The sequence below is a fragment of the Corythoichthys intestinalis genome, chromosome 3, assembly GCF_030265065.1.
Source record: "Corythoichthys intestinalis isolate RoL2023-P3 chromosome 3, ASM3026506v1, whole genome shotgun sequence".
In the NCBI taxonomy this organism is placed as follows: Eukaryota; Metazoa; Chordata; class Actinopteri; order Syngnathiformes; family Syngnathidae; genus Corythoichthys; species Corythoichthys intestinalis.
The window spans coordinates 51,634,400-51,648,856 of NC_080397.1; the positions used below are offsets into that span (position 1 = coordinate 51,634,400).

General features: G+C 38.0%; 1 protein-coding gene across 1 annotated transcript in view; it reads left to right on the top strand.

Annotated features, from left to right (window-relative positions):
* Positions 1-14,457, top strand: part of LOC130913537 (proprotein convertase subtilisin/kexin type 5-like) — a 305,474-nt gene that overhangs the window by 209,200 nt on the left and 81,817 nt on the right. Inside the window, exons 18-20 of the mRNA XM_057832213.1 lie at positions 7,310-7,413; positions 7,510-7,648; positions 13,393-13,508. Of these exons, the coding sequence (XP_057688196.1) occupies positions 7,310-7,413; positions 7,510-7,648; positions 13,393-13,508 (359 nt within the window). The remainder of the gene's footprint in view (positions 1-7,309; positions 7,414-7,509; positions 7,649-13,392; positions 13,509-14,457) is intronic.

The following is a 14,457-nucleotide window of genomic DNA, read 5'->3' on the forward strand; positions in this document are numbered from 1 at the left end:
TGTTTAAAAAAAAAAACATTGTTACTTGTTTAATGTTCGCAAAAAGGCAGTTGGACACTCCACAGACATTTTGGCAAAATATTTTGTGGACTGATGAAACCAAACTTGAATTGTTTGGGAGTAGCACACAACTTCGTGTGTGGAGGAATAATGGAACAGCTCACCAAAATAAACAGCTCATCCCCACTGTGAGGCATGGTAGAGGGAGCATCATGATTTGGGGCTGTTTGGCTTCCTCAGGCCCTGGACAACTTGCAATAATTAATGGAAGAATGAATTCAAATGTTTATCGGGATTTTTTGCAGGAAAACCTGAGGCTGTTTGTCAGACAGTTGAAGCTAAAAAGAGGATGGATGCTCCAACAAGACAATGATCCAAAACACAGAAGTAAATCAACTTCAGAATGGTTTCAGAAGAACAAAATACACGTTTTGGAGTGACTGAGTCAAAGTCCAGACTGGAACCCCATTGAGATGCTGTGGCATGACCTAAAGACAGCGATTCATGCCAGACATCCCTGGAATCTGACTGAACTAAAACAGTTTTGTAGAGAAGAATATTTGTCGTGATCGATGTGCCAGACTGATTTGCAGCTATAGGAAGCTTCTGGTTGAAGTTATTGCTGCCAAAGGGGCAGGGCACAAAATTTTAATTTGATTTTTCACTTACTTATTTTTCCCCCTTCTGTCAGAGTTTGCGTAATATACTCATTAAAATATGAACCTATAAACATTTTCGTGGTTTTAGTTAAAGATGACACTGTTTTTTCAACTGTGTGATTTTGAAAAAGATCAGATCACATGTGATGGTGATTTAATGCAGAAATGTGAGAAATTCCAAAAGGTTCAGATACTTTTTCTTACCACTGTACATTACAGAAGTAGTAATTTATAATTATTGAATACTCCCAAGGTTAAAATATTTTGCCATGGTCGTTTGCATACATGTTTTGCCAGGGCACGTAATTATTTTTAGAGAATCTGTAAAGGAAACAATATTCATATAACTGCGCATCCACAAGCCTTCAATTTCCTCAAAAGCCGATAGTGCACCTTATAATCCGATGCGCCTCATATATGGATCAATATTAGTTAATCATGGCATGACATTCCCTTCAACGCAGCATCATCAAGTGGATGCATAATGCAACCCCAACAACAATGACTACTAGAAGCGTGCGAAATTTCCGATTCTTAGATCATTCGCAATTCGGCCGTGGGAGATTCGAGAACGATTCACAAACATCCAAATTCCGATTATAGAATTATACCAGGTAAAGCAGAACTAAAACATTATCAGCGCGGTCTTCGGGACACAATGAGGAATGGACCGAGAGTAAATATGTACAACTCATGCCGCTAGATAAAAAAACAATAATACCTGACTGCGGCCGACAGCTGCTTCAAACAATGCCCACTTGCTAGTTGCTACAAACATACGGGCACATACAGCTATAATAGATATCATATATATATGTAGAACGAGATGGAAAATGATAGACGACGCCGGCGTAAAAACATATAAAGAGAAGTAGATACCAAATGACAGACTTGCCGTTTAGGAGTTGCCGCGTTGTAAACAGCCGCCATCTTAAAGCAGTAGACTTCTCTAGAAGGCTCTGTTATAGCAAACCTAAATAACGTTTTATCTAAAATACACCTAAATCGGCAAAATATTGACTTGAATCGATCTTTAAATGAAGAAACAGTTTTAAAACTTTGCATGTCGAAAGTAAACAGAAGGGAAATTATGGAATAACTATAGCAATTAGGGTTGTTCCGATCATGTTTTCTTGCTCCCGATCCGATCCCGATCGTTTTAGTTTGAGTATCTGCTGATCCCGATATTTCCCGATCCGATTGCTTTTTTTGCTCCCGATTCAATTTCAATCATTCCCAATAATTTTTCCCGATCATATACATTTTGGCAATGCATTAAGAAAAAAATGAATAAAACTCGGACGAATATATACCTTCAACATACAGTTCATAAGTATTGTATTTGTTTATTATGACAATAAATCCTCAAGATGGCATTTACATTATTCACATTCTTTCTGTGAGAGGGATCCACAGATAGAAAGTCTTGTGACTTTGTATATTGTGACTAAATATTGCAATCTAGTGTATTTTTTGAGCTTTCAGTAAATGATACTGAAGGCCATGCCCAAATGCATGATGGGAAGTGGAACCATGACTGTGCGTAGTGCTACCAATTGATATATCTTGTCTGCGTTGGGAAATAACGTAAGGTGTTAAGAAAAAGATCAATTGCTACCTTGCTTCCCAACATTGCTTCCCATGATATTTCTAATCAAAGGGAGAGGGATTGTCAGGCTTTAGCCAATTAAAATAAGGCTCCAAAGGCTGCCAAAATTCACTCTACTCATATTACCCTGCCTTTTAGCTCTCTATATAGGCAAAACGGCGCCATTACAGATGGAGCACGACAATGCATGAGTGGGTCGTGCAGCGCATGCATTATTTGAGTTAAATATTTTAACGTGATACATTTTTTAAAAAATTAATTACCACCGTTATTGGGATAAATTTGATAACCCTACCTTAAGCCTAAACTAAAGACTCTGGATAAGTGTAACATATTATGTCTGTAACGTTAAATACAATTAGAAAACGATTTAATTAAAAAATATATATACTGTATATTAAAAAAAGGCATGGCCGATATTTTTATGCCGATTCCGATACTTTGAAAATGACGTGATCGGACCCGATCGATCGGCATCACATCTCTAATAGCAATTATAACAATTTTAACGGTTCATCCACATCATTAAATTAATTGAATGTAGTTTAAAGCTGCTGATTCAGAATGGGGACTTTATGGGGACTGTATTGAATTTACTGATTTTAACAGTTAACTGATTTTTACTGATTTTAACAGTTAACTTGATAATGAAATATTCGTTTGGTTTAGCCTGAGAGGATTTTTGAACAATTTCGGAACTAATGTCCAATACATTAAAAGCCGGCGGTGATCAATAATCGATTTCTAATCGAATTGAAACTTCTGAATCGTAATCGTAATCGAATTGTTAGGTGCCCAAAGATTCCCACCTCGAATGACTACTACTGCGCCTTACAATGCAGTGCGCCATATGTATGAAAACGGTTTTAAAATAGGCCATTCATTGAAGGTGCGACTTCTTTTCTGAAGTTAAAGCTGTGGAAAAAAAGACATGCTTTTAAGCATTGAAAGCAGCGGTGACATCTTTATTGCGTGAACTGTCTTTCACCCTGTGACCTGGCCAGTGTTATAAGCCACATAAACCCGCCGACCCACACACAGAGCAGTCATTTTGTGTTTTGCACGCTTTTTCTGAAGACGCTCTCATCTCTCTCCTAAGCTGTTTAAGTTATCCTCGCGGAATTAGGATCCATTATTTCCTCAGTCCGCACACACACAAACACACGCACGTACACGCCCATGCACACACATTATCGGAAAGTAGCGACAAAGGGGGCGAAGAGGGGTCCAGACGATTTCTTGGAATTCCCAGCTAACGTGGAGCAGCTGTTTTTCAGCTCAGCACTGTGCTCATTGCAAACTCACTCCAGGCAACGTTTGCTGGACTTGCCGCCAAAAGCAGACACATATGTTGATGGATTCGTAGGATTTTTTAAAATGAGAAACTCAACATTTGGTACACCTTCAAAGTTAAATTTCATCCAGTACAAGAGCTGTATCTGCAATTGGCTGGCGATGAGTTCAGAGTGTACTCCGCCTCTTGCCCAAAGTCAGCTGGGATGTGATTTAACACATCTGTGACCCTTGTGAGGATCAGCAGTACAGATAATAGATGCATACGAGCTGTATCACAAATTTGTCCAACCTCATATATTCTTTGATGCACTGTGTGTTTTCTGAGGTCAATATGACCTTCTGCTTGTTTCAGAAATCAATAAAAACATCAGTTGGAACCAATTTTATTATTATATCAAGACATTATGTACAGGCTCGGGTAGAATTCATGACTCACTTTGAATCGTATTTCAGAATATTTTATTGCTGCAAAGACGAGATGTGCCTGAATTTAAAAGAGAGTTGACAAATAAGTGGATGTGAGGATTTGTAAAGTTGTACGGTGAACATCAAGTACTTCACAAGTCAATTTTCTACTTGTCATTTTGATCAAAATCAGAATTCTGATCTTCGCTGCCAGCCCCTCCCACTTCAAATAAATTTGATATCTTTGTTTTCAATACCACTTTTTTCTTTCTTTTACTAGGGTTAGGGTTATAATAAGGTGTAGATTGATACGCCGGCCACCTGAGTGACCTAAATGAGCCGAAATTCCAAATAGTATGACAGTTGCTGAATGCAGAAGTGCTGCAACGGATTTTGTTGTGACAAGGAAATACTACAAGGTATTTTTTGATTATAGTTAGAGTATTATGAGCTCATCATCCATCTCCCATGTAAACACAAGTAGTATGTAATTCTTTTTTATTGCAGATATTGATCACAATAAAACTTAACGGGAAGATGATTCAATTTCTTGTTTTATTTCTAAGAATTGGTGCATTTGCAAAACACATCTATAAATCACCAATTTGTACAGTTATTAGGAAAACATTAACGAAGCTGGAGCATAACTCCAGCCTTTCATCATCAATGTCATCCACAACTTTAGGCAGCATGTGTAAAAAGTAGATTGCATGTAGTCTCGATATACTGTATGCCCATCAATGAACAGTAAGTTTGTTGTGGGGTACACCAACTTGTCTTCCCTCGCTTAACAGCGTTTTCCACCTGTAAAAGAACAAAAAACTTTTCACACTAGCATTTATGTATTTCGGGTAAGAAGCTCGTGTATGACTTGTAGATGGTGACTGTTTTCCATTTCTTTATCATTCTATAACTACGTTTAGCAAAGTTAATGATGTCACACAAAACACATAATTGGGTACTCAAATTGAACATAATTTTACTATCCTACACAAACATTTGACGTGCTGAGTACCGTATTTTTCGGAATACAAGTCAGTTTTTTTTCATAGTTTGTCTCGGGGTGCGACTTATACTCTGGAGAGAGTTATGTGTGAAGTTATTAACACATTATTATATCATTTCAAATGTTATTTTGGTGTTTTGGAGTGACACTGATGTTTGGTAAACTTGTTAGCCTGTTCTTTATGCTATAGTTATCTGAATAACTCTTAATAGCTGTGTTACGTTAACATAACGGCCACATTCACATTTCGTTGTTCATGCATCATTTAAAATTATCATATTGTACACTTATTCAGCATGTTGTTCTTTATTGTATTTTTATTTTAATTGTCTTTCAAGATCTGTTCTATGTGTTGGATTTTATCAAGTAAATTTCCCCCAAAAATGCGGCTTTTACTCCAGTGCGACTTATATATGTTTTTTTCCTTTTCGTTGGGTATTTTATGGCTGGTGTGACTTATACTCAGGTGCGACTTATAGTACGAAAAACACGGTACTACTAGCCTAGAAGTTAGCACCTCAGTCATAATTATAATATTAAATTTTTTTGTCTCCTCCACAATTTGTTCTTCTTCAGCATTCTCTCCGGAGTGTGGAGGTTTATTTTCATATTGTGAGATTCCTCCAAACAACGATAATTTGACAGTTAGTGAGTCACTTTGATGATGTCCATTTGCCCTCTTCCACCTGACGTGTGACACGGCACCTGTACGCAAAACTACGATATAATACACATCATTGACTTCATTTTGTCGATAAAAAGCATATGATACTTTCACAAAGTCACAGATAAGGTTGAGTGCAACATCTACAGTAGGGTTGTTCCGATCATGTTTTTTTGCTCCCGATCCGATCCTGATCGTTTTAGTTTGAGTAGCTGCCGATCCCGATATTTCCCGAATCGATTGCTTTTTTTTTTTTCTTCTCCCGATTCAATTCCAATCATTCCCGATAATTTTTCCCGATCATATACATTTTGGCAATGCATTAAGAAAAAAATGAATAAAACTCGGACGAATATATACATTCAAAATACAGTACATAAGTACTGTATTTGTTTATTATGACAATAAATCCTCAAGATGGCATTTACATTATTAACATTCTTTCTGTGAGAGGGACCCACGGATAGAAAGACTTGGGACTTTGTATATTGTGACTAAATATTGCCATCTAGTGTATTTGTTGAGCTTGCAGTAAATGATACTGTGGCCATGCCCAAATGCATGATGGGAAGTGGAACCATGACTGTGCTTAGTGCTACCAATTGATATAGCTTCTCTGCGCTGGGAAGTAACCTAATGTGATAAGAAAAAGATCAATTGCTACCTTGCTTCCCCACATTGCTTCCAATGATATTTCTAATCGTAGGGAGAGGGATTGTAAGGCTTTAGCCAATTAAAAAAAGGCTCCAAAGGCTGCCAAAATTCACTCTACTCATTTTACGCTGCCTTTTATCTCTCTATATAGGTAAAACGGCGCCATTACAGATTGAGCGCGACAATGCGTGAGTGGGTCGTGCAGCGCATGCATTAATTACATTAAATATTTTAACGTAATACATTTTTAAAAAAATTAATTACCACCGTTATTGGGATAAATCTGATAACCCTACCTTAAGCCTAAACTAAAGACTCTGGATGAGTGTAACATATTATGTCTGTAACTTTAAATACAATTAGAAAACGATTTAATTAAAATATATATATATTAAAAAAGGCATGGCCGATATTTTTTTGCCGATTCTGATACTTTGAAAATCACGTGATCGGACCCGATCGATCGGGACATCTCTAATCTTCAGTATTTATTGGCTAGAGCCTACAGCTAGCTTAGCTTGTGCGTAAAGACTCCGAGTTTGTTTTTACCTCCAAGATATTTTTTTGAGAAGGCACCAACACGTAAAAAAATAAAATAAAATGAATGAATGAATAAAAAATTCCACTGGCAGAAATGGGCTTCTTGTTTAGTTGAGAAAAAGTGAAAAGTTTTCAGTACTATTTTTTTTTTTTTTTTTTTTTTTATTGTGGTGGGAACTGGGAATGGACTTCCATAGGTTTCCCTGCCACAACTCTTGTTTTTTCTTAAACAGTAAATGAAATATGCCGTGGGATTCGTTTACAAATACGATAGTTGATTTATTTGGCAGATGTTTAAAAGGAAAACTTGTATGTTGTCGTTTGGGTTTGAAGTATAGCTTTTGTGGTGCCAAAAATGCATCTGTTCAAAGGCCTCCACGTTCACTGATACATTTTGAGTTTACCAATTTGAGTTAACAAATGTCAGGACACTCATACTGTAAAACACAGAGTGAGTCTTCTATTTTTTTGTCCAGTTTACAAAGCAACAAATGTCAGCTGACATGTGATGCGGGTTCCTACTACAATGGCCACCGGAGGACTTGCGAGCCCTGCCACCGTGCCTGTGCCACCTGCGCGGGTAAGGCATCAAGAAGCACACGTGATTTAACAAGAAGTTGTCTATAAATAAAAAATGTCACATTTTTATTATTATTATTTTTTTCCCAAACTGCAGGCACAGGAATTGAGGCATGCACCAAGTGCGCTGACAGCTACATGCTGGAGGACTGGCGCTGCGTGTCCACATGCAGCACTGGCTACTACCTGTCGGAGCAGACGGCGGATGGAGGCCAGGTGCTGAGGTCGTGTAAAAAGTGAGTTGGACTAAATAATTTTTATTGAATGTACAGTGGGGCAAATAAGTATTTAGTCAACCACCAATTGTGCAAGTTCTCCTACTTGAAAAGATTAGAGTGGCCTTTAATTGTCAACATGGGTAAACCTCAACCATGAGAGACAGAATGTGGAAAAAAACATAGGAAATCACATTGTTTTATTTTTAAAGAATTTATTTCCAAATTAGAGTGGAAAATAAGTATTTGGTCACCTCCAAACAAACAAGATTTCTGGCTGTCAAAGAGGTATAACTTCTTCTAACGAGTCCTAACGAGGCTCCACTCGTTACCTGTATTAATGGCATCTGTTTTAACTCATTATCGGTATAAAAGACACCTGTCCACAAACTCAGTCAGTCACACTCCAAACTCCACTGTGGCCAAGACCTAAGAACTGTCGAAGGACACCAGAGACAAAATTGTAATCCTGCACCAGGCTGGGAAGACTGAATCTGCAATAGGTAAAACGCTTGGTGTAAAGAAATCAACTGTGGGAGCATTTATTAGAAAATGGAAGACATACAAGACCACTGATAATCTCCTTCAATCTGGGGCTCCATGCAAGATCTCACCCCACAAGAACGGTAAGCAAAAATCCCAGAACCACACGGGGGACCTAGTGAATGACCTACAGAGAGCTGGGACAACAGTAACAAAGGCTACTATCAGTAACACAATGCGCCGCCAGGGACTCAAATCCTGCACTGCCAGACGTGTCCCCCTGCTGAAGAAAGTACACATCCAGGCCCGTCTGCGGTTCGCTAGAGAGCATTTGGATGATCCAGAAGAGGACTGGGAGAATGTGTTATGTCAGATGAAACCAAAATAGAACTTTTTGGTAGAAACACAGGTTCTCGTGTTTGGAGGAGAAAGAATACTGAATTGCATCCGAAGAACACCATACCCACTGTGAAGCATGGGGGTGGAAACATCATGCTTTGGGGCTGTCTTTCCGCAAAGGGACCCAGACGACTGATCTGTGTAAAGGAATGAATGAATGGGGCCATGTATTGAGAGTTTTTGAGTGAAAATCTCCTTCCATCAGCAAGGGCATTGAAGATGAGACGTGGCTGGGTCTTTCAGCATGACAATGATCCCAAGCACACAGCCAGGGCAACAAAGGAGTGGCTTCGTAAGAAGCATTTCAAGGTCCTGGAGTGGCCGAGCCAGTCTCCAGATCTCGACCCCATAGAAAATCTTTGGAGGGAGTTGAAAGTCCATGTTGTCCAACGACAGCCCCAAAACATCACTGCTCTAGAGGAGATCTGCAAGGAGGAATGGGCCAAAATACCAGCAACAGTGTGTGAAAAGTTACAGAAAACGTTTGGCCTCCGTTATTGCCAACAAAGAGTACATAACAAAGTGTTGAGAAGAACCTTTGGTATTGACCAAATACTTATTTTCCACCATGATTTGAAAATAAATTCTTCAAAAATCAAACAATGTGATTTTCTGTTTTTTTTTCTTTTCCACGTTCTGTCTCTCATGGTTGAGGTATACCCATGTTGACAATTACAGGCCTCTCTAATATTTTTAAGTGGGAGAACTTGCATGATTAGGGGTTGACTAAATACTTACAGTATTTGCCGCGCTGTATGTCCCACAACATGCACACAACCTCATTACCATAAACTTTTTGTCATGACAGAAAAAGAAAGCAGTGAATCACATGAAACACTGGATTTGACATAATCAGACAAATCTCCATAAGAGCAGGCCGAGAAAATTTGCCCTCGCTTCAATTTTTCATATATTTATAAAATGGTTAACCTTGATGGAATGTCTCACTCCATGTAATGCAAACCTGATTTGCATATGATAAGAATATTTTTTATTCATCATTTACTCAAATGCATAGTTTTTTTTTTTTTTTTTTTTTTTGGTAACAGCTAGCAAAACAGCTAGCTTCAATCTCCTGGGGAAAAAGCTAACATTCGTACAGATCTGTGATCCTATTGACTGTCAAAATGTTTGAATATGGTTGGCGCTACAGGTAGTCCCTGAGTTACGACTTAGGCGATTTCGACTTCATGACGCCGGATTTTCCATTCGCCATTTTGTCTGCAGTCGTTTATTGTTTTTTTTGAGTCGCATAAACAGTACCTTATTGTACTTCACAGTATCTTTTTTTTCCTCTACTTTATTAATATGACGTGTTCTGTCCTCACTAAACGTGAAGTTGACAGGCAGGAAACAAGGCAATTGTGCTTTTTAAAGCTTTTTACTTCCTTCACTTTTGACAGTTTGTAAAGCTGTAACCAGTGTTGTCAATCTTACTTTAAAAAAGTAATTAATTACAGTTACAAATTACTTATCCCAAAAAGTAATTGCGTTAGTAACTCAGTTACCTGAATATAAGAGTAATTAGTTACTTGACAAAGTAACTGGTGATAATTTTCATGTTTTTTTTTTTTTTTTCCTCATTAAAAAAAAAAAGAAAAAAAAAAGAACGGTCACACAATCTGAAGTGTAAAGGGTTTTTGGGACAATTGGCCCTAGCCCAATTCTTGACCCTAAACTTAACTAGACACAGGGGTATTGTGGATATTGCGATACCTAGATAATAACCTTTGCTATGTGTGGAAGTCATTTAATGTTGTTAATCAACCGTTAAAGTTGTTAAAATCGCTCCCGTTATTGCATTAGTTCCCTTCCGTCTATTTTCGACATGTGTAAGTTTTAAAACTGTTTCATCATTTAAAGATAGATTTGTTAATTTTTGCCGATTTAGGAGCATTTTAGATAAAAAGTGACTTAGGTTCGCTAGGAAGGTTCTCTACAACAGAGCCTTCATGAGAAGACTACTGCTTTAAGATGGCGGCTGTTTACTAACGCATGTAGTTCTTTTATATATATGTTGCTGATACCGCCATGTCTGTCATTTGCATCTAGTTCTGTATATATGTGATATCTACCGAAGCATCATGTGGGCGTAGTTTGTAGGCTATCGGCGATAGTCAGTTATTATTGGAGCCACCTAGCATAGTAGCATCGCGTTTGCAACGGCGTCACACTCCCTTGCCTCCTCCCCACTCCTGCTCTGCTCTCTCGTCTCTGTGAGTCCGTCTTTTTCCAGACTTTTATCATCTTAGCGCATAGACATCATAACGTATAGTAACGCACGCCTTTCCCGTCTGAGTAACTAACGGTAACGGCGTTGCCAAGATGAGGAAAGTAATTAATTAGATTACTCACTACTGAAGAAAATAACGCCATTAGTAACGCTGTTATATTCTAACGCCGTTATTAACAACATTGGCTGTAACACATATACAGTGTGTACACTTATGTTAAAAAGCGACACACATTTTAACAATAAAACACTTGACACAAAACAACTGGTGCTCAAACGTACATTCAGTCTGATCAATATGTAAGTGTAGTAGATTAAATTAGCCGAATTTGCCTAACAAAAGTTTGCTATCTTAAATGCTAGGAATGCTAATGTATTTACAATTTTCATAGCAAATCGCTCACATGTAAAGCCACAAACTGTCACTCTAAACTTAATTACAAATGCAAACACAAACATATTTGCGGAAACAACTTACAGCCTTATGTGGGCCAAACCAGAGCGCTGCTATCGTTTATCTATGTTAGACATCTGAGTCTGGTTCTCAATCATACAAGGTGACAGTCCAGCCAGACCCAACACTGCTACCAGTGGGCAGTGTACCCTCCATTATTAAACAAATAACTGTACAATACATTTTGACTTTTTGGATAGTTAATTTGAAATTTACTTAAAGGGTTGATTCCGACTTACGCGGAAATTCTGGTTACGTCGACAGCGTAGGAATGGAACTCATTCGTAACCCAGGGACTACCTGTATGGGGTTGGCTACTTTTAATAGCTGGATATAACTAGGCATGTGCCGGTATGATATTCTGACAGTATGATAACCTAACTTTTTCCCATTGAACATGATTTTTATTTTTCAAAACATATTACCAAATCGCAACGTATGTATAATGTTAAGTTAAAATAAATTGAAGATAAAAAAATAAGAAAATATTCTAAATTAAATTTAAATAAATGCAGTCCTTTAGGTGAGCCTAAACCCACAGCCACAGCTCAACATTATTACTATACCATCATAACAAAAACAAGTGAATTATTTTCCATAAAAAGCATGTGTGTATGACTCATATCATGTTTACATTATACACACAGTTGTCAGAGAGAAAAAAAAACACATGTTTTTTACCACCGCTAGACACACTAAACACGCTGGTGTTATATGTCGTAGCTGGTGGGAAACGTTCATGACAGTGTTTACTAGAACTGGGAATCTTGGGGCACCAAACGATTCAATTACGATTAAGAGGCTAAAATTTGATTATAAACAGCAGCTGTCGGCCACAGTCAAGTATTGTTGTTTTTTTTTTATCTAGTGGAATGAGTTGAACCTGATATTTACTCTCCGTCCGTTCCTCATTGCGTCCCGAAGACCGCGCTGACTGTGTTTTAGTTCGGCTTTACTTGGTAAAAAATAAATAATCAGAATTTGGAAGTTCATCAATTGTTCTCTAATCTTCCATGGCCTAATCACGAATAATCTAAGAATCGGAAAATTCTCACGCCTCTCGTGTTTACTAAGCTTTAATTTTGTATAAATGCGAAATCATAGTGGAGGTATTGCCTCCTTGGCAGCGAACATGTTTTACATTACAGTTGGCCCTCCTCCTCTAATTCGCGACCGTCTGTGACTTTCCTGTAGCCGAAGTATTCCCATATCAGCGATTTTGTTTTCTTTGCTGGAGGAAAATGTTCTGGAGTTTCACCTTATCCAGCCATCATGTAGCACAGCTGACTCACTGACACTGAGCAACAACCGGTGGGAGAGGGTCAAGTCTTACAGCTGCAAGCAAGGGATTTCTAAATGCATTTTTGAGACATAATAAAATAGCTAATATGAATAGCTAACATCTTAGGGACGGTATGACGGAAAATGTTTGCAGTTTTGAAACCGTGTGTCAAGGAAGTTCAGTTTGAACTCCAAGACAAGTGTTAGCTCGATAGCTTGATTAGAGAAATAAATACGACCACAACCATGGATTGATTTTCTTCGAAGTCTTTATAAACAAGAGCTCTTGGGTACAAAATGATGTGACCCACCCAGAAGCTGTGATCACCCAGAAAGTACAAAGCAGTACAATAGAGGCTGGAATTTATACTGTTGTAAAGGGCGGTGCCGAAGCCCACCGAAAAACGAGACTAAGAAACGAAACTCATTATCTCACAAAGCTGGGTATTTTTCCATACAAAAACATCTTTGAGCTGAGACCTTGAGCACCGGTCCCAGCTGGAACAACGATGAGAAACCACAGTCCTCCTTTGTATTCATTCAGGGCATATTGAAATACAACAACACAGTCCATATTTGGGCATATTGATACCGTCTACAATCGTCAAGGCCATGAGAAGGCACACTCAAAAAGATTACAACAGATTATTATAACAATGATACTCTATGCTATAATGTTCTCATGCAAGCATAACAAATCCATACAAAATATGAAATGTATAATGGTTGTGTTTTAAGCATGAATAAAATTCTCTCACACCGTGACGTTTTCATACCACGGTATACCTTGAAACTGGTAATCGGCACATGTCTAGATATAACACTATTCATTTACCTCAGTGGCTTTAAAGTCAATTAGATTAGGAGCAATGAATCCAAAGTTTAAAGACTGCCGCAACCATTTGTCGTGGACAGGTGCGACCATAGCTGCTACGAATGCCTGGGGCCCGGTGAGAGGAACTGCAGCAGCTGTGTCAGCGGTTATAACCTGGAGGTGGGAGCCTGCGTGGTCAGCACCATCTGCAAAGATGGTGAGTTTTCAGCTCCATCTCTAAATCCTCTCCTCATTCGTATGCGGTGCTTCTGCTAGCGCCTCTAAAAAGTGTTTAACAAACTTACACCACAAGTGCATGGTTCTAACTTTAAACAGTGGGCCCTTGCAACTCCAGCACTTTTTTGTTTAAATTTTAAAAGGTCACCTTTACATAAAAAAAAATATTTTTCACTTGAAAAATAATTTGATCATTCAATTTATTTAATGATGCATTTAAATACTGCTGAACACTTTTAAATCAATTGTAAATTAATTTGTCTTAAAGCACTTTAGTGAAAATATTTTCATTATATTTTCAACATGATAAAAAAACGAACTTTCGTTAGACGTAACTGTTCACAGAAGACATTTTAAACTCAGCAATGTGCAAGTTTTTTTTTTTTTTTTTTCTTTAAGAAAGCGTTGGAGTTCTGGGTGTCCTCAACTCGCCAAGTGCAAAACATTTAGTAGGCAAAACTCTAACAGGCAATTTATTTATTTTTGTGTTTTTCTTAACTTGCAGAATGCCATGAGTTGTTCTCGGGTTAAGGTCGGCAACCCTCTGATACGACTCGGATTTAAAAAAATAATTTTTTATTTACTATGTATTGTGGTGCTTATGACTTTTTCTAAAGGAATTAAGCTTCCCTTTAGCTAATAGAACAAGTCATGCTCAGTTTTTTAGTATAAGGGAACACTGATGCTGGTCATGAATTTACCAACTATGTAAAGTCACGGTGTTACTCGGCAGATGTACCACAAGCCTTTGCGTCCTTCATTAGTGTGAGTGAGTCAAAGACTTGTAGCTACACTGCAAAAACCAGAGGTGGGTAGAGTAGCCAAAAATTGTACCCAAGTAAGACTAGCGTTAGTTCTAAATAACATTACTCAAGTAAAAGTAAAAGTAGTCATCCAAAAATTGACTTATGTACAAGTAATTCGTTAAA